The following is a 22,221-nucleotide window of genomic DNA, read 5'->3' on the forward strand; positions in this document are numbered from 1 at the left end:
GCTTGTTTTTGAAATTAACAAAATTATTAATTTGCATGCACTGCATAATTAGCCAACCACAACCTTCCCATTACCTTTGTCCAATGTCCAGGCTGATGTTTGAGCGCCTACTGATGATTCAACTTTTACAATTGAACACTTTTTTACATTTTTGAATTTGTCTTATGTAATTGTCACGATGAAATAGAAATTTTGATTGGATTTCCCAAGGCAAATCGGAAATGATCAACAATACTGTCTGTGTGTTCACCTGATGTCAGTCTCATGTAATTAATGTCCATCATTGTATGACACACAAGTCAGGTAAATACACATAGATATATAAAACTAGACGAGAATTAGGAAATTTAATGAAGAAACGGATTCAGTTTGTCCAAGTACTGTTCTGGTAAGAAAAGAAAGTTCGAATTTATTCAGCCTTCAGTAAATAAATTACTAGTGTATTGATTGCTATAAGTATGTTAATCTGCAACCCAACTGCAAGCAAAAATTTATAAAACTTTCTTCGCATAATTTTAATTCGAAAAAACTCTTAATTATTGGAGAAAAAGGGCATCCTTGCAATATTCATTAATCACAAGAAAAATAGTTCCATTTTCATTTAACCTTCTGCAAGCATTTTTACAGTGTTATCTAACACTCTTTTTAGTGAACTTGTGGTTGTGTCCGCTGTAAAAGCGACAGTACATACAGTTATGGGACAAAAATGAGTTCTCACTCTAAATATGATCATTTCAATCAAAATAAATAAAAAAAATTAAACAGTTCCAAGTCATTTTATGAGCGGTTTTTATAAAATAGATATCATAAGATGAAGAAATGTCTAAAGTTTTATTGTTTGTTTTGCCATAATTTTCATGATTTTTTTGTGTATCTGATTGGTTAAACACAAATTTTTATGATTTGATTTGGTTAGAATACATAGCAAACTTTTCAAGAAATATTTTATTTTCTGTTCACCTCGTTAGAAAATTAAAAAGAGCATGAATGATATCATGGCCAAATAAACAAAAAAAAAGCCTCTCTAATCCACTTATAATTTTGTGTAAATGACCAGCCGTTGGTCGTCCTTGTTATATTATTGATATAACAGTTGCATTAGGGACAATTTCTGGAATTAAGAAGGTGTCACAGACTGACATGTATTTCACATCAGCTTTTATAAAAAAAACAATAAAGAAAATAGTTTATTAAAATAGAATGAACATATACACTTGACAGTTATGAGAGATATAAAATGAACATTCACTTCACAGTGTAATTTTATGCTTTGTTTCCTGAAGTTTTCTTTAGGGTTTATTCTATCTTTCATTTTACATATATACAACTGAGCATATTGCTTATCAGATACATTTTGCATAGATGAAACACTTAACCTGTAATAGAAAATTACATTTGTCTTTTTATTAATATACTTTATATTATTATTATTTTACAGGTGAAAGAGGTTACTTTACGTTACTTGAATATTCTCTTTCGTAATTATAAAAATGGATATAACTTATATGTGTGTTACAATGTTCGTGTTATTTCTACAAATTATAAACTATTCAAATGGACAAACAAGAAACTTGTTTTTAAATCGAAATGAACAAAAGAATAGAAGATTTTTCAATCCAAGACAAAGAAATCCAAGAAGATTAGCAAACAGACAATTGATTAATGAAAGACTTAGAAATTCTCAAAATATTCCAAGCTTTTTGAATGAACATGTTGCATGGGCATACACAAACAAAGAAACAAATATTCCAGATATAGTCCCGATAAGACAAACAACACGAAGAGCTAAGCGAACACAGTACAATCAGAAGGGCAAGGTGTTCGGTCATTGTGATATCGGAAATGACGAAGACCTGGATGATTTATTTCCAGGAATTTTTCAATCAGAAACAGAAATCCTTAGTGAAACGTCAAAAGTTATTAAAAAGGAAAGGTGGCATGGCGATGCCGTGCGGACATACAGCCAACCAAAAAATAAAGTCCCCCAAATAGTCCCAGAAGTAGTCCCAAAAGTAGTGGAAACAACAACACAGAGATTTGCTCGAACGAATAATAATTCAGAAATACGTGACCGCACAAGACCTCCATCAGGTCGTAATTCTGAAGTTTGTTCATGTTGTCAAACGTAAGTGTAAACTATAAATAGATGTCTATGTCCCCACTGATCATTCACAAGATATTGTCAAATAGTTCGTCATTTGATTGGTACTATTATATAACCGAGGTTAACCCATACCTTTACATCTATTTCAGAACTACAAATAACACAATATTTGACATTTAGTTTATGTTTTTGAAATAATCTTCATTGTGTAAAACGAAAGACAAAAAATATGGGATTTATGAGTTTTGAACAGCGGTATACTACTGTTGCCTTTATTTAAGCAGCAATAAGTAAACATTGGATTTAAAGTGAAAACAAAATAATATGTACAAACATTGCTGTAGAAAGTTATAAAGGACAACACTATACCAAAAATGGTATCTAGATCAACCTGTTCGTGATGAAGCATTTTAGCAACAAATAACATAAAAATGAATAATTTATCTTGATATCAACATTTTTTATATATAGGTGTTGGATTCTAAAGACAGACATTTTTATTAAACTGAGAGTTCTGCATTGATAAGAATATGTTACTACATATTGTAAAACAAGAACAAACTAGTAAATTTAGAAAAATCAAATAATTTTACTTTGGAAAACCCCTGGTTTTTTTTATATGTGTCGTTTTTGAGGTATTTTTTCTCCATATTAATTATTATAGCTTTTATTTTTTTTATTTACTGTTGTAGAATTTCGAGACACGAAGTATACCAAAATATCACTGTAGATGAAACAAATTACCAAGTAATACAGTTACCAGGAAAGTTTCAGGCCATCCCAGTTGGACGATGCCCGTACGTAATATTTAATATTTAATTACTTGTTCTTGTTCATGTATAATTTTATTGGTATTTTATATGTTTGAACTGATATGATAAAAAAAAGAACCATCGAAACTGGTTATGAAGCAAGCCCTATCTATTTTTTGAAAGTCAAACGAAAATGCACACGTTCAGTTCATAATATGACATTATATATAGATACATTTACACGTAAAATGTATAGCGGACAACAAAATGAGCATGATGTATCATAACAAGAACAGATATGGTTTATTCCCTTAACTGTTCGTGTGCGAAACACCAAGAATTTGAGACGTAAATGTGAATTTTTAAATAAAAGAAAAAAAAGAGATTTTGACGTCAATGTGATGTTCCGATGTTTCTCCAAACGGTTTAGTGCATTTACATCATACGTGTATTAACTGTTTCCTGTAGTTATACAATATAATTTACACCTACCATTGTAATTCATTAAATGTTTTAAGATACTAAGAAAAATAATATACCTAATTTGGTCCCTGATGTCAATAATGGTCAAGCTGTTTTTACACTAAAATAATGAGATGATTGCCACTAATCTGACCAAAGACGAGAGGAAATGTTAATAAATGGCTTTTAACAAACTTGAAATTTAAAATAAATCTAATGACCTGATTTATTTAAGAAATAATTACAAAAAACAGCAACCAATGACAACTACGAAATCAAACAATACATTAAAGCAAAATGGTACACATAAAGTTAAACAATAAACTAAAAACTAAAATGGTATACAGCTGGGAACAGTATATCTAACTATATATGTTCCTGTATACAGCAACCGGTCTAACAGGATACGCAGGTACACAAACTATAATAATAATGTGGTGTAAGAATATATAACAGATTTTTTACCTTTCTTTTTTTTTCATTTCAGTGTTAGCAACCTTTGTTTGTATGGAGATTGTGTACAGCATTATAGTGTCCATCATGTTTTAATATGGAATAATACAGTACCATACTATCCGCCATTTGATTTCGCTTTAGTTGAATATCCAACACATTGTACATGGGAGAATATTGGACAATAAAAAAAAATCTGATAAATATTTTATATTAATATATTTTAGTAGCCTTTGAAAGATAACTATACAAAATTAAGAAGTAGAGTTATGATTTACAATAAGACAATTCACCAAAAACTAACAACAAAAAATAATGATAACCATTGGTTACCCGACGGCCAATACCAATGAGTAAACCCACACAATAAAAAGGCTTTAAAATGTCCCAAGATGACAAAATGTGAAAACAATTAGAGACTACGAATGGTCTAATTTGTTCTTAAACGATGATGACGGACAGAAACATATGACCCCCCATGATCATATGCTCCTTGTATTGGACAAGGATTCAAATAATTTTGTTGGATTTACCGCCTTTGTAAACGGCCCACACTCTTCTAACTGAATACAGTGGTTTAACAGCATAAGAAAGGAACAAGGTTGTACAAATTACAGTGCCCCAAGAGTGTTCACATCAACATATTTTGGTGTCTTATAGATATTGGTCTCCGTAGCAATCAAATGCCACAACAACAAATAATTAAAAGACAAAAAAGACACGGAGCCGCGATGTAATAGTTTTCGTATTAACTAAAAGCAAATTTAAAACAGATTCACTTATATATCATTCATGCTTTTCAATATCAAAATGTCAATAACAGCACATAAACTGGGTAAAGTGATTGTTATACCAGGCAAAGATTACCCGAGCAATGTTTGGAAAAACCTGTCGGATATTTGGTTCCTCAATGCCATTCAACTTGGTACTATATTTGTTACCTTATGAGTCTTTTTTATACGAATTCTCATTTGACATACACAGTTTTAATCCTGGTATCTAGGATGGTTTTAAATATATAACTGCACCTTCAATGAATTTAGTGAAAAGTTGTCATAACCAGCATCAAATTGTAAAATGACAACCTAAATAATATATAAATAAGTAGAAAGTAAATAGAAAGTAAATACTATATACTGTTAGTACTCTTACAAACAAACACTTTTTTTGCTGACGCTTTCGTCAAACGTACTATCAATTTTAATATCATTTTTGTTGGGGTCTCTGTCAGATTTGTTTTTAATGATTTGTGTTGTATATCTGTGATGTATAAAATTAAAAAAAAAAAATATACCGAATTCCGAGAAAAATTCAAAACTAAAAGTCCATAATAATGTTAACGCAGTGTTTGTTAGGGATCGCATTAGCCTATTATGTATCTTTGTCTTGATCATTCAATGTTGTTAGTATAGTGGAACTAAAAACAAAGGTAACAGGATTATGATTTAATACGCCAGACGCGCGTTTCGTATACATTAGACTCCACCGTGACGCCAGATCAAAATAGTCATAAGGTGTAACACCACTAATTCGGCCCCGGCCAGAAAGCACATACCAGAAAGTAGTACATATTTAACGCAAAATAGTTCCTACGCATGAGTGTAACTTTCAAAATATGTAAGATATTTAGGTATTTTTGGCATCAAATGAAAGCTGAAGGACTGGTGATCATTGTAGAACACTTTTGGACTAATTTTAAATATTTAAAAAACTGCAGCAACTTTTAAAAAGAGGGTAAATTTGGTCTGTTTGTCAGATCTGAAGTACCTGTTTTGGTACATCCGAAGTTCCGGAAACCAGTTCTTTCTTATATGCAATGTAAGGTATGCTGATTTTTTCAGTAGAAGACACCATAAAGTGTTGCTTTGACAAGCAATGATTGCCACTTTATTTGAACTTAAAATGAAAGAGGTGTGCCTGGTTGAAATGCAGGAATTTAACATAGAAAGTAATGGGACCATGAATTAGTGGTGTACTTCCATAAGCCAAGCAAGTACAAAGTTGAAGAGCATTGAGGACCCAAAATTTCAACAAGTTGTGCCACATACGGATAAAGTAATCTATTCCGCGGAAAAGAAAATCCTTATTTTTTCGAAAAATTCTAAGTATAAAAGTGGACGGTTTAGCTAGCTATAAAACTAGGTTTAATCTTCTGTTTTCTACTTATATTAATAATGTATGTGACAGGTCGGGGATATTACAGTTGATTTCCATTCATTTGATGTGTTTGCGCTTTTGATTTTCAAATTTGATATAAGAATTTTCATTGAAGTTATGTACATTTGTTGTTTCATCTTCATACAAAGTTTTGTTTTGTTTTTACTTTCAAAAAGAATAACAATTGTTACATTACCAATAAAGTTAATTTTTCATTTGATAATCTTTGAGAATAAGTTTAATGAAGGAATCTTTAACTTTAAATGGAAGATTATTATATTCTGTTTGATCCCAAAATAATTTGCCTAAAAAATTTGAAGATAATTTGCATCTTCTGGTTTACGGAAGGTCAATTTCGGTGTATGTGCTTATTTAACACTGATAAATATATGGTTCTTAGCTAATTATTTATTAATATTAGTGCCAAAAAAAACTTCTTCGGTTTCACCTGGATTTACTTTTGACTTTTTTTAAAATGACGTTATACAAAAGACCCTATAACTGTATCACGATTAAGTTTCTACCAATAAGTCTTACAACTTCACTGTATATAGAATACCAATGATCGTCTCTTATCAAATAAACAAAAGGAACATTCAAAACATTTGAAATATTCAAGTGGAGGAAAAACTGACAACTACATACTAGCAGGTCATAGCATATACTCGAAAATTAATAAACGGACAAAAAAAATCTTCAAACCATACATAGAAGGCTAAAAGTTTAGCAACATGAACCTCTTAAAAACCGGTTGTGAACTCAAGTGCTACAGAAAGGTAAGAAGTTGTACTGTTTGCCAACTGTATATTACACTTTTAATGATTGGATTAAAAAACAAATCGATTGCGTTGAAGGATCGGTTTTTTTTCGAAATCATAATAATCTAAGTTTGTCACATATGGAGCAGGATCTGCATATCCTTCTGGAGCACCTGAAATCCCCCCTAGATTTTGTTGGGGTTTGTGTTACTTAGTGAAAGTTATCTATGTTGTTTTTGAGTACTTTTGTTTATTTGTTGTTGTTTTTCTTTTTTAGTCGTTATGATTTTATTTTCGACTTATGAGTTTGAATATCCCTCTAATACCTTTCGCCTGTCTTTTAGTCATCTTTTATTTACAATATTTATCGGGACAAAATTGGGGTAGGTCATTTAGTTTGAGGGCTATTTGCGTCACGTTGCAATCAAGGCTCCTATGTTATAATTGTATATGAATATTGAAGCGAACATCTCAATTTTGGATGTCAATTTACCAAAATTTTAGGTAATAATCCTGTCTTGATAGATAAATAATATAAAAATACAAGGTGCGAAAGGGTTAACCTCTATTGACATTAAATGGACAATAAAACTACCACAATTTATTATAACTGTCTTCTTTTTCATTTTGGTATGTCAAAATTTGGATTTTTCGTGTAAACGTCTTCCTAGCTAAAAACCAAATAAGTTTCTGTTGTCGTCTTAAATACCCTTACTCAAATCAAAACTCTAAGCCTTTTAATTCAAAGAAAATCAGTTGTTATAATATAAATTGACAAGAAATCATTCATCAAGTAAAAAGTATAATAATTGATAAGTTGACATATTAACTTATATCCACCATTTTCTACATAAGAAAATACCTATACCAAGTCAGGATTATGACAGTTGTTACTCATTCGTTTGATGTGTTTGTGCTTTTGGTTTTGTCATTTGATTTGGGACCTTCCATTTTGAATTTTCCTCCGACTTCAGTATTTTTGTGATTTTTGTTGTTGCTGATATTATGATATAATTGATGGGGAAAACTAATGTTTATATTTTATTATATTCTGTGTTTTTTCCTGAACTCAGAAGGTATTTCACATGGGTACTTTATTGAAGCTTGGACAATGAAGTAAAGTTGTAACAAGCAATTTGAAGAATGAGGAATATTTATTTGTTATAAAAAAAAATGTAATTTTTTTAACAGGAAAAATGTAATGTCTCTGAGGTTTGAAGACAAGTGAGCACATTAAGTACGTATATCCTGACAACATCTACTTTAAACAGGATATTTCTGTGACCTATTTTTGCATCATGCATTGTATTATTAATCGTCATCGACATGCGTTCAAGGGTAAACCTCATAAAAACATGAGAAGGATAAAAACACAACCGCAATAGATTACAAATATTTAGATATGAAAGTCAAGATGATTAAGGTCGCGATTAAGAAATTATTATCAATGTCAAACATCAAAACATTTAAAAATGTTTAAAGTATTTGTAAATATGTTGTTAATTGTTTACGTCAAATCAAACGTTTTTGACGTGCTTATATATACGACTCCATTTCAAACCAAAAAATATCTAGATCTGCCACACGAAAACTAAACAACGTGATAAATTTAGGACACATAGAGATAGACACACATTAGTACGTGGATAAACTAACCACAAAATGACTAAAGACGTGCATACAAATTCAATGTCAGCTGGTTTTACATTATTGATAATCTAATCACTATATGTACTAGTTTGTTTATGTTCTTCTGAATGTAGCAAAGAATTACAAATTTGTTACAAAATGACAATTTTCCTTCGTCTTAATATGTACTGATGGATACGTTTCAATGAAAGTTTGTTGTCTGTTCTTTGGTTGGGTTGTTGTTTCTTTGGCATATTCCCCATTTCCAATCTCAATTTTATTGAAGAATGCGCAAAACTATCATATTAATCAATATTTTTTATCAGACCTGGTCACTAATCGCAGTTTAAGATTAAATTGATACAGTTCTTGTCCATGTTTAAATTTGCCTGTATGTCCAACATGTCTATCCAGGATTTAAGATTTACTAGACACAACCCTAGAAATTTTGTTTGAGCGGAAAGGGGATGGTTGCTGGTAACCTCAACTTGAGCTGTTAAACTAGTATGATTAACTTTGGAACTGCATAAAACAAACTTGGTGATTTTCTTTTTAATGCGGATTGTTTTTAAATCACTGAATGATTACCTTTTTATAAAATAAAGTGATCCAAAATAATTTAAACCTAAGGATGTTATATAATTTGAACTTAATGCAAGTGGAATAAGAGTAGCGGCATTATTTACCTGGAAGACTGTTACTCATCGAGGTACAGTCTTTTCTATGTCAGGACTAAGGGAATTGCATTGACTCTCAAAGAAGAGAGACTGGGTTGTCGACAGAATAAAACTGCGCTGCTATGCATTTATCGCTCGCCGTGCGAATATATATGTTACAGGCATTTTCTAAATTTAGGCATTTTGTAAAATGACTGAATTTTCCGGCAATTTAGAAAATGCCTAAACTTAACAGGCAATATACAAAATGACTAAAAATACCTAGTCATTTTGTAAAATGCCTGAAATTTTGTGGCAAAATTCCACGAATTGCCTGTTGAGTTTCAATTTGTAGAATATCATTGAAATGCATATAATTGACAAAAATGGACAAAAAATATCTTGCAGAAAACAACTAATGGTTTGTTAGAATTAATTGATTATCCAAAATACAGATGGGAAGGTTTTTATGTCTTATGATATGTTCTTTTTAGTGAAACTACGTTAGGTACATACTCAATCTGTATTTTAGATACCAATAGTGAATTTATGATTACTTTGTCAAAATAGCAGAAAAACAAAGTGTTCTGTCATAAGAACAAAATATGCAATCAAAATTTTAGAAAATCTAGATTGAAAACGGTAAAGTGAAACAAATGAAGTAGAGACAAAAAAATCGTTTTTAATTGACTAATTGCTTTTTTTTGCTTCACAAATATGTGATGCATGTTTAAGACATGAACAATTTGGTTATAATTCGTTATATTCGTTTGACCTGAGTAAAGGACAGAAATTTAGACTGCAGCTTGCAATTGAAATGAAGGTATTTAGGACAGGAACAGAAAATCCCCACTGCAGAACCACCATATAGTTCTTAACCGTGCAGAACGTGTTGATTGACAGAGCAATATCTCAATCAGGGGTTGCTTAACAATCGATTTTTAAATTGTTGATCTTACTTTGCTGAACCTAGCTGTTAATCTCTCTCTCTCTCTCTTTCTCTCTGTATGTATTAAGCCAAAAACTATTTTACCCCTATGTTCCATTTATAGCCATGTTGGCAATGACGGATTAATGGGACAGATATTTTTAAACAAGATACTCTAACGATGATTGTGGCCAAGTTTGGTTAAATTTGACTTAGTAGTTCCAGAGGAGAACATGTTTGTGAAAGTTAACAGACGAAGACGGACGATAGCCGCCAACTGATGAGAAAAGCTTACTAGGCCCCTTTGGCAAGAACAGCTGGAAATTGAAAAAGAAAAGAAAAATAACAGTGCATTGACAGGTGAAGCGTCTCCAGTCAAAGAGTGATCACCCGTCATGGACAGATCTGCTTCGGTTCATTTAAAGCCATGAGTCAAAAGATGTAATTTAAACAAATCATGATGATATACTTTTTTGGGGAACATTATGAAAAAGAAGATATGCATGTGTGATGTGTGTGCTTATTGCAAACCTTATGTTGCCCTACGTTACGTATTTTATCAGTAACGGTAATAATAGAGCTAAAAATGTTAAGATCTAGAGATGAAATACGTAATGTATACGGGACGCCGAATGGGACTCATGTGGTTTTGTATTCAAAATTCAATTTTGTACGGACAAAAGTGACTTTTGTTCAACAAAAATAACAAAATTGACTTTTGTCTCAACAAAATTAACAAAATTGACTTTTGTCTCAACAAAATTATCAAAATTGACTTTTGTCTCAACAAAATTGACAAAATTGAATTTTGTCTCAACAAAATTGACAAAATTGAATTTTGTCTCACAAAAGTCAATTTTGTGATTTAATTTCCATATCAGGTAACAAAAGTAAATTTTGTATGCAAATATGTTTATATTTGCATACCTTTTAGACAAAATTGACTTTTGTCATGACAAATATGAATTTTGTCTACAAAAATGAATTTTGTCATGACAAAAATGAATTTTGTCTACACAAATGAATTTTGTCATCACAAAATTGAAGTTCTCGCAAAACAAGTCTGTAGCACATAGTTTTGTAAGACAAAAATGATTTTGTTATGACAGAATTGAATTTTGTACAAAACCACAAGAGTCCCATTCGGCGCCCCGTAATGTAAGGCAACATAAAGTTTGCAAATGTGCTCGGTGTTCTTAATCAGATTTAGCGGCAAAAAATATATTTGCAAAAAATTAGGAGAATCATTGTAAACAGTTCTGTCACCCTAACATTTTGAGAAATTAAAAAAAAAATGTCAAGTTTTGAACTTGTGTGAATTGGAATAATTCAGTAAAATGTATTCTTGACTATTTGAGCTCTTCTTTTTTTATTTCAGTAATTATCATCAATAAAACTACTCTGGTGTTAAAAGCTTTACATTGTTTTTCTTAACATTTCATTCTATAAAACAATTTCAGGCATTTTGTAAAATGCCTACAAAATTTAGTCATTATGTATAATGACTGAATCTTGCAGGCATTTTAGAAAATGCCTAAATTTTTCAGGCATTCTACAAAATGCCTAAATTTAGCAAATGCCTGTAACATATATATAATCAAGATCGCGATAGCATGGCGCTAGTGAGTAGAGGTGAGAAATGTGAATCTGACATCTGAAAAGTTGAAATAATCAAGTTTGCCATAGGATTTTGTAAGATATAGGTATTTCGTATCAAAATTGTGGATTTTCATTGGGTTTTTTTTATTGTTTTTTTTTTTATTATTATTGATTCCAAGCTTAAGGGAAGACAGTTCATGGTGAGATTTTTGAATCTCATTGGTGTATTTGTGGGATTATCGGATTGCTATTAATTTCTGTGGTTAGAAATTACACATAATGATATGTTTCCAAACAATATTCGTAAAGTATTTATCTGCTTGGACAAAAAAAATACGAGAAAAGGAAAGGGAATATATTCATCGAAATTTGCGATTGAAAATAAAGTTCATAATCATATTTAGATAAAGTTATATCTAGTTATACATATATCATCAGCACGACTTATATCATGACATGAATTTCAATTATAATGTCATTTTAATGAACTAACTGTTTGCAATAGTATGAATTATTAGAAATACTCATGATTTGCCTACTCCAGACATAGATTACGTTTGCCGTATTTAGCACAATATTTTATTTTTTTGAATTTTGGGTCCTCAATGCTCTTCAACTTAAAACTTGTTTTTTTCTAACTATTTCGATCTGAGTGTCACTGATGATTCTTACGTAGACGAAACAGAGTTCTAGTGTATCGAATAATAAGCCTGGTATCTTTGATAACTATTTATACACAACCAGTCAACCTGATGAGATCACTGTAGATATACCCATTATAAATACCAGTATTAAAATTGTACAAGCCAGACGATTATTTCGTCTCAAAAGGGCTCGTCAGTGACATATTATATTAAAAAAAGGGGAAAATCCAAATAAAGTACGAATGTGACAACATTGAGAATCAAAACGTCCAAAAGCTTTTCCAAATTCAGGAAACATAATTTATTTCTACGGTAGAAAATCTTAAGTATTTTGAAAAAACTCAAATATGTGTAAACAGTTGATTAAAAGTTATGAACATATAAATAATATGTCGAGTCAATACAGAAATACTGGCTATTGGCCTGGTGATATCCTCGGGGAGGAAACTTTCACCATTGAAATGGATGAATTGGATGTAGATTAACTCAGTATATATTGTTATACGCCACACGCGCGTCTTCTTAAAAAGACTCATCATTGAGGCTCGAATCAAAACTTAAATCTAGTTGTAATATAAACGGGGAAGTTAATGTCTTAACAGTTGAACCAACTTTAGATCTAAAAATTCGGGATTTGAGTATACATAGTCGAGAAAAGTTAAAATAACTTCCCTAAATGAAGTATAGCGTTCCTTGGATTAAACAAGAGAAGGGTGCTTAGTGCATTCAGTACATATATACTGATACCTAGCTCCAACAGGATATTTCTGTAACATATTTTAATTTCAACCATGGATTAAAATAGTACTCGTCATAAGGGTTAACCTCAATTAAATCTTGAAATGACAAAGAAGCAACCACAAAATGTTATTAATATCAATGTTTAATAGAAATGATGATACTGGTTCTAAATAAAGAATTTTCGTTAGCTGTTAAACATCAAACAAGAAATCAATATTCTTGAATGAAAACTTTTAACTTTTCAATTTACATGTAATAGTGCATTATGAATTCGCTTTAAATATTGTACTGAAAGTCAAAATGATAAAACTTTTTCAGTAAATTGATTATAGCGTAGAATTATAATCTAATTAGTAAATCATATTCTTTGCTCAGAGATTAAATACGATACCTCTTCACTCAACTAGATTGCAAAATTTAAGAATATAGATCGCCGTATAAACTAATTAAGAAGCCACTGAATCATATGTGGTGGTTCGGGTTTACTCAGTTTTACAGAAATGATAATTTGATCAGTAGATAAACTATATCTCAACTTTATTTTAATTCTACAATACTGTCATATCATCCAAATATGCGAGTTCAAAATAAAAACAACATGCACATTGCATGCGTCAAATGCGCTTTTCTGGATTTACCTTCATCAGGAAGTTCAAAGCCAAATACATAAATATCAAGGGTATAACAGATCCAAAATAGTTGAAGAGATATAAGACCAAAAGGTTAACAAAATAATTAATCAAGGTAATCAAAGAATGAACATTTAATTGTATTCCTTTGTTTTTTTGAAAGTTCAAAACCTTTATCAAACTTTGAAAGGCTGATAAAAACCAATCAGGGCAGTAAGTCAAGCCAAAAAAGAGAGGCAAAGTTGATATACAGATTATATTCGCAAAAAACTATCTTTCCACGATTAAATCTAAATTTAAATAAGTCAGGTATACAGTAACATGAATTTGGAGGCAATGCTATACATATATGAAATGAATAAAGGAAGATAACTCCAAGTGTAAATACTACATATAAATTGATACCGTTGATACTTTTAAAACAGATAATATAGTATGCACTCTTTGAAAGTACAGTTGGACACATGCACATCACTTCATCACTTATATATGATATCTGAGTAAACAATTCATTGAACTTGAAATGATCATATAATGGATATTCAGAATGTTGTGCGCAATGCATTATGTTATTATTTAATAATTTCAGCGTCAAATTCTGAAAAATTGGAAAGGGAAACGAAAGATTCCAGAGTGACATTCAAACTCATAAGTCGAACATTAACGAAAAACGTCATGGTTAAAAAATAAAAAGACACAAAACACAACATAAATAAATTACATCGTCCCTTAGATTTGACAGTAGAATGGTTCTTGGTGCATTCAGTACATATAGACTGATACATACCTCAAACAGGATATTTCTGTAACCTATTTTAATTTGAATAAAGAAGTACTCATTGTAAGGTTCAACCTTAAATAAACCTTATGACAAAATTACAACCACAATGTGTTATAAATATCCATATATGAAAGAAATGATGATAATCGTACTATTTTATGAGCTATATTTAGCTCAAACATCAAAACAACATATCATTTTTTCTTAATGAAACCATTTAATTATGACAAACTTACATCGTAAATGTGGACGTCACACGAGCAATGCTGACGTTGCATATATCATGATTTCGCTAAAAAGAAGTAAAAAAATAAAACCTTTGGAGTAAGATGAACGTAGCAATATAATCTAACTAGTGAGTTCGTTGGTCTAATAACATAACATTTTTTTTTACGCAAAAGATCACCGTATAACTAATTAGAAGTGACCAAAACATGTATTGTGGTTCAAGTTTACTCAGATTCATCGAAATGACATTTGTATCGTTCAATAAACTACTAGTATATGCTAAATTGATATAAAACCTACAACATTTTAATATCATCAAATCATTTGAAATTAGATAATGAAGGGCAAAACGTAACAAAATGGCATGCACCCGAAGGTCTTTTCTTGACTAACCTCCATCGGGAAGCCCAAAGCCAAACTCGAGGGCCAAGGGGGTATAAGAACCATATCAGTTGAAGAGATTATTGACCAAAACGTAAAAAGGGACATTTAAGCAAGGTAATCAAAGAATGGCCGTCTGATGTATTTCTTTGCTTGTTTGAAGGTCCAAAACCTTAATCAAACTTTGGAGAGCTGATAAAACCCAATCTTGACAGTATGTCAACCCAAATCCAAGACACAGTTGCTTTATAGATTATATAAATACTGAACTCAGAGGAAAATCTAATCGAAAAGTCCATAATCACATGGTACAATCAAATAGCAAAGCACATAAAAAAAATCGAATGGACAAGAACTGTCATATTCCTGACTTGGTTCAGGCATTTTCAAATGTAGAACATGGCGGATTAAACCTGTTTTAATAGCGCTAAACCTCTCACTTTGTGGATTGTTTATCAATATCAAGATCACTAAACTTTGACTTAAAATCAAAATATTAATAAGTTTTCTTTGCTTCTTGCTTTTCGAGCTAAACGATACTCGCATGTAGTATGTACCAAGGCCTGTGAGGAACATGATCTGATTACCCTGCAGTAGCACATGAGATCACCCCAAATTGTAAGTGGGGTTCGTGTTGCTCAGTCTTTAGTGTTCTATGTTTTGTGTACTATTGTGTGTCTGTTTATCTTTTTCTTCTTAAGCCATGGCATTGTCAGTTTATTTTCGATTTACGAGTTTGAATGTTCCTCTGATATCTTTCGCCCCTCTTGAAGACATCGTCGTTATATTGTTTGGCATAGGAGATTATTATATAAGAGTTAATGTGATAAAAGAGTGCATTGTCGTTTTTTTGTTGTTGTTGCACTTCATTGTTCTGTAGTTTTGTTGTTTACCACTTATAGTTGATGTGTTTCCCTCGATTTTAGTTTGAAACCCGGATTGGGTTTCTCTCAATCGAGTATGGACTTTTGAACAGCGGTATTCTACTGTCGCCTTTACCTAGTTGAGAGTCAGTTTCATTTGGGAAAAAGCTCAAGTTGAATTTATACTAATTTCGGATTTGACAAATTATATATTGATACAAAGAAATATACGAAATGAACACTTTTTAGTTACATATTCCTCATGTTAATACTCATTGATGATTATTAGTTATCAAATTAACGCATCATTATTGTGCAGATTTGTAACATGGTTTTTATCATAACATAATTCAGGATCGAAATCTACATAAAAAGGTGAATTCACAAATGTGCGTCCCTAAATGTTTTGTAATGTTCCCCACGATTTGACAGGAGAAGGGTACATTAAGTACATATTGCCTGACACTTAGTTCAACCAGGATATATCTGTGACTGATGTTTCGTTATGTATTGGAGTACTGATCGTCGTCGTCATGCATTAAAGGGTAAACCTCAAATAAGCACGTGCAGAACGTCAAAGTTACCAGGACATGTTGTAAATACATATTTATAGATGGAATGATGATCAGGGTTCCGTTGAAAGAATTATCCTTATCTTTTAATTAAAAAGCAAAACATCAAACCGTTCTGTCAACAAACAAACCATTAGATTGTAAAGTATACATAGACATGTATGGTATAGTATATGTTACAGGCACACTACAAATGCTGGCATAACATGTATCATGAATGCACTTAAAAGTAAGGACTGCAATAAAAAAATCCTCAAGTTGAAAATTAAACTAAGTGTAAAGATCACAGAATAAACTAACTAAAAAGACACAAAAAATGTTTTTTTTTGTGGTTTAGGTGTTACCCTGTTTTCCCAAAAGATAATCAAATAATTTACTTATTCACTATAAATCATGTAGTACTGTGAAATTATCAAAAGGTGTGAATGAAGCAAGGTATTCAACAAATGACAATCTAATTTGATCAAAGTTTTCCTGGATGCTGATCTTACTTAAAACACATGAACGGTACCAATTTAAAAAAAATATTAAATGTCTCGTTAAAAACACTAATGCAAAAATATAAACAACTAATGCAACTGATTGACAGTTAGAAGTGGCCTATTAAATTTTTTCAACAATAATATCATTGAAATTTCCTGACAGAAACTATATGCATACAGCATGTACAAGTTATGGTATTTTCTTGACAAGTATGGTTATACACATACTGTCCTTCTTCATCACCACACCTTACCAATAACACATTGATGACTTACTGAGAGAATTGTTTTACTTTGATTGAAACTGAAATGCATGGATAAATACAATGTAACAAATCCTAAAAGAATCTACTATAAGCATATATAATAATCAAACTAAATGCTTTCATTTCATTTTTTTAGTCATTGCAAATCTGTATATATCCATATGAACTGGAGCATATGATGATGGACGCAGGGTTGAATATTTCTTAAAATTGAGACATAAGAATTTTACAAAGGAAGGTTACTTTGTTTTTAATTTTTTTCAACAATAATATCATTGAAATTTCCTGACAGAAACTAGATGCATACAGCATGTACAAGTTATGGTATTTTCTTGACAAGTATGGTTATACACATACTGAATTTTGTAACTTAAATATCTGACTATATATTTCATTAATACATTTCTTGGAATGTTCAGATAGGGAATGTATAAAATGATTTGCACACTACACTCTTTTTATCTCAAAGATAGCAATAAAGACTACATGATTGATAACTAGCGAGTCAGCCCCACTAGGATTCGATTGTATGAATGTCATAGTTACCCTAAAATAACAGACAAATAGAATTAGTTTAGAATTATATATGCATCCATAAGTTAGAGTCCTTGCTCATTATATTCACAAATATTTCATTAGACATTTGACTGTCTATACCATAGTGCCTTTAAATGCACTTCATTATCCCCTCCCCCCCAAAAAAAAAGAAAAATTAAAAAAAATGTGTCCACAGTACACAGATGTCCGTCCATGAAACCATGCACCATAAAATTGGGGTCCAAACTCTAATTTGGCATTACATTTACAAAGATCAAATCATAGAAATCATGTGTACTAAGTTGGAATTCAAAAACTACCTTGACCAAAAACTTTAACCCGAAATAAGTCAGACAGACTGGGATGAAAATAAAAAGAACAAACAGAAAAATAAAGGGACAACCTGAAAACATAATGCTCATAGATGGGGCATCAAAAACACATTGCTATTTTGGACATGTTTATTTTTACATTATCTCCACAGTTTACAAGACATAAATATATAATAGTATCACAGGGGAAATAAAACCCTTAGCAATCATATCCTTTTTACACTTAGTTGGATATTGGAGGGAAATTGAATGTAGAAATAAATGTTAACATTACAAAAATCACATATTTCAAAGTAAAACTAATGTAATTTTGTAATTTGACTGTTTAGAAGATAGTTGAACATTAAAAACTGTTCAAAATGAAATACATACTGAAACTTACAGAATAAATAGAAATTTCTTTAGAAAATAAAAAACATTAATTAATCAAACATTTTTCTCACTTGCAAAAATCAGCAAGGGATAAAAAAAAAATTCATGCACTAAAAATTTTCAGTAGGTTTTTCTGAGATCTTAAAGAGATCATGTTTTTTTCAGAAGACAAAATAAAACCTTATCTTTTTAATTCAATTGACTAAGATCATTGAAATATGAGGATCTCAAAATTATAACTAAAAATAACTTAACATTTCATACAACAATAACAACAAATTCTTAACAAAAATATAATATATACAATTTCATACATATTATTTATACATAGACAACAATCATATCTCACAGATTTGTTTTAAGTACACAGTAATACTAATATTTTGTATCAATACTTCAATATCTTGTTAAGCCTCACAGAATCGACCAGCATACAAAAAAATATTTGGCCTAATGAACAATGCCATTGAAGTAAGATGTGCACATTTAATTTCGTAAAGAAAACACTCTTATGATCTGTTATCAGATCAATTTTGTTCAAATAGTTTTGGATTTACATAGAAACAAAAGTTAAATATACACAAACATCTCTTCTCTATGTCCAAAAATTAAATAATGACTAGAAAACTAAAGTTAAAAAAAATGCAGTTCTTGAATTATAACTTTGTCATCAACTTCTTATCAGATGAACTAAAATAATCTCTAGCAGCAGGTATAATCATAGTTTTCTCATAACCACTTCTCAATTAATAATGAAAAATAAAGAAATGAAATCTATTAAATATATATGTTATATTTGAAAAGAAAACCTTTATATCAACCTATTTTTTATCCAAAATTTTCACTTAAAAACACTGAGATCTAAAAATAAGCAGTCGAGTTTAACATATTTTGTAAAGATTGTTTCTCATTTTTTTTTAAACAACTTCTACTATTGTCTGATATTAAAGAATATAACAAGACTTCAACGCCACACCTTTAGGAATGCCATTGGTAAATGGTTGCAACAGTATGCTATATTGTAAAAGACATATAAAATACACTGTTATATATACTTAAAAAAAGATTTTTTCATATAGTCTATCAAGTAATGGTTTGATAGAGTCTATGAAACTGTGACTGATATTGATATTGTCATGGGTTGCTGAATCATGTACTAGTAAATCTCTTACTTACTCTATAGTTAATCCTTTTCAATGATTTATTAATTCTACAACAATTTATCACAATAAATGGTAGAAATTCTTATCTATTTTAGTCCAGCATTTTAACACACATGTCTTTCGGAATGCCATATATGACCTTGATAATGCTGAACAAAACAGAATCATGTGATATGTACATATGAATAAAATATGTTAATAATGATCACGATGAAAATTAAAACATCATTACAACATCAAATTATTGTGACAATAAATATCTACAACATGTTTAATGCCTGTGTTTTTAGAAGAGCAATTGCATGTCTAAATTTTGATCCCAAAAAAATAATGTGTAATTTTAACCCTAATAAAAAAACATCAATTACAAATGCACTTTTGAATTATAATAAAGCAGTGTTTGATATATGATATACATCTACTGATTATAATAAGCCAAATCTACATGTTGTCATACCATGAATTTATCGTCTTATCTTTTCCATATGCATGAATAATGCACTTTTCATGCGCTACTTAAACTTCCCCTGAATCCTTAATAAAATAGCACTCACTTTCTGTTCTGAGTTTCTTCTATTATAAAATAATAAATTGTTCAATCAGGATATCTAAGTACAAACCCTATCACAAACAGATGTCTATCACAAGCTTCAATGGACCTCGGTAAATACTTAACATAAGAAATAAAAGACCATTTGCTAAAATAAAACCCATTTCACTTAGACTTATTTTTTCCAAGTGTGTGTTTAAGAAACAAAAATGTCCTCCTTATTTTACACTTCATTGCACAAGAATTGAACTCATGTATATCACTAATTATTGCACAGAGTTTAGAAAAATATCACCATTTGATGAAACTATCAATACAACTGTTTATAGTATATACAAATATAACTTCTATTCATAAACACAATCCTGAGATGAAAAACCAGGGGTGGGAAATGTTTTATAAATTCTATAAAATCAAAACGTATTTCATTTTTGCTTCAATTTAAGTACAGAAGATTAAAGATGATAAAATCTTTGCAAAGTTGTGTATAATTTGAAAATAAATTTATGTTTATAAAAATACCAACAATTAATAACAAAAGATCCATGCAGTATAACAGCACAGATTTGCTCTTTGTACAAAGCATTTTTAATTTATAGACAGCGGCAATAATTTTGCATTTCTGGCAATATTTGATGAATGAATGTCATTATTATAAAACAGAACTTTAGCTGTTAGAATAATAATCTATACACTATAGTTTATAAGTTTTCCATGACAGGACTAGCAGTGCAAATAATGATTATGTGAATATAAGCTATATACAGCTATGAAGGTCATCCTCAAGGTCATCTCCTGTAAGTTCTCATTATGCTTTTCTTGGGGCTGAATATTCTTCTTCCTCAAAATCGTTGAGTGGATCGAATTCTGTATCACTTTCCTCCATACTTAGCCGGTCAAATCCTTTGTGGGGACTGAGGAAGTTACCAAGGTTAAATTTTTTCCTTGATCCCCTTGACTTATGTTGTCTGCAACAATTGTATTGGCCTGGAAAATATAAAAAATACAACAATTGTAATGGTAAAAAAAAATATAAATGTAAATAATTTTATTGGTCTAAGAATTACAAATAACTAACATTTGAATATTTGTTTTAAATATTTAGTTTTTCTTATGATTAAACTAAATTAAAAGGAAAATATTAGTATAATCTACTCTGAAACAAAATATACCATTTTCTGTTTGGGGAAATCTTACATTTGATTTCTATTTAATTTACAAAACATAATGTAAAATTTTTATCATCCTTTATCTTCTAGTAAATAAAAAATTTGAGAAAAAAGTATCTTTTTAATAAAAAAAAAAAAAAAAAAAAAAAAATCCCCTTATGTTGATCAATAAATGATTATGTGTAAAATAGAATATATTTCAAATATTGAAAGACAAAAATATAGTAACATGTTAAGTTTGTTAGTATATATGTTCATGCTAGTTTGATTAGTTGTTTAATTTGACAAATGAACATTTGCCCCTTTTCCATGATGAAATAAAATTCCCTGTAACCCCTGATAAAGCTACCTCTATCTGATCAGCAGGATAAATATTATGATGAGCTTTCTTTTTTCCTGAATTATTATAAATGGAAACTAAATTGAAGTATAAAATATACTTTATCATATTTTTTGTTTTAAATAGTCTACCGGTAACAACATAGAGATGAATCAGGTGTGTTTTTGTTTTTTTTATTGCTTATTTCATTTACTGTCTATAATAGAATGCAAGTTTTATAACTGTTATGATTTATGTAATTCTGTTATATTTTGATTGGTTTTTTATCCTTGCTTACTGATTCTGTATAAATTTATTTAATGATAAAGATGAAAGAAAAAAATATATAAGTTAAAGCTTTCTTAAATTATAATATCTTTGTAAAGACTACAATTGACCTCTCTTAATACATTTGTACTAACATAGTGCAATACAATTATATGTTTATTTATGGTATATTCAAAGCATATGATTGAAGCTATGCAATGGCCATCAGACATTCAGAAAGAACTGGTCAAGTTGTGTAAACATAGAACTGAAACTGAACAAATCTTTCTGACAATCAAAGCAATATAATAAGAACTTTGTACCTCCATTGTAAAAATCTATTATTAGAAAGAGAATAAAGAAAAAGAAAAGTGAAAGTATAAAGTAAATGTAAGAGCTACATATTTACACCAGATGTCTGCAAGTG

The 22,221-nt window shown here is 30.1% G+C and overlaps 2 protein-coding genes across 5 annotated transcripts in view; one reads left to right on the forward strand and one right to left on the reverse strand.

The window, feature by feature from the left end:
* Positions 1 to 302: 302 nt before the first annotated feature.
* On the forward strand, positions 303 to 3,977 carry LOC134713716 (uncharacterized). The gene is made up of 4 exons (XM_063575005.1): positions 303 to 388; positions 1,439 to 2,125; positions 2,797 to 2,901; positions 3,806 to 3,977. The coding sequence occupies exons 2-4, from the start codon at positions 1,491 to 1,493 to the stop codon at positions 3,957 to 3,959; spliced, it is 894 nt and encodes a 297-aa protein (XP_063431075.1). The 5' UTR covers positions 303 to 388; positions 1,439 to 1,490; the 3' UTR covers positions 3,960 to 3,977.
* A 14,092-nt stretch (positions 3,978 to 18,069) lies between these two features.
* The window catches only part of LOC134714605 (peptidyl-glycine alpha-amidating monooxygenase-like), a 33,096-nt gene continuing 28,944 nt past the window's right edge, over positions 18,070 to 22,221 (reverse strand). For 3 of the 4 annotated variants that reach the window (XM_063575988.1, XM_063575989.1, XM_063575987.1), the window contains one exon: positions 18,070 to 21,026. In XM_063575988.1, coding sequence (XP_063432058.1) covers positions 20,848 to 21,026 — 179 coding nt within the window. In that variant the 3' untranslated portion in view covers positions 18,070 to 20,847. Of the gene's footprint in view, positions 21,027 to 21,557; positions 21,605 to 22,221 lie in introns of all 4 variants that reach the window. The other variant, XM_063575990.1, reaches the window with a different exon arrangement.

This window comes from Mytilus trossulus, chromosome 4 (genome assembly GCF_036588685.1).
Source record: "Mytilus trossulus isolate FHL-02 chromosome 4, PNRI_Mtr1.1.1.hap1, whole genome shotgun sequence".
Taxonomy (NCBI): Eukaryota; Metazoa; Mollusca; class Bivalvia; order Mytilida; family Mytilidae; genus Mytilus; species Mytilus trossulus.

Excerpts from the sequence above, each read along its gene's own strand:
- LOC134713716 (XM_063575005.1), top strand. The coding sequence starts at position 1,491 with ATGGATATAACTTATATGTGTGTTACAATGTTCGTGTTATTTCTACAA. Across the intron at positions 2,126-2,796 it reads GTTTGTTCATGTTGTCAAAC|AATTTCGAGACACGAAGTAT; the intron begins GTAAGTGTAAAC and ends TTACTGTTGTAG. Across the intron at positions 2,902-3,805 it reads ATCCCAGTTGGACGATGCCC|TGTTAGCAACCTTTGTTTGT; the intron begins GTACGTAATATT and ends TTTTCATTTCAG.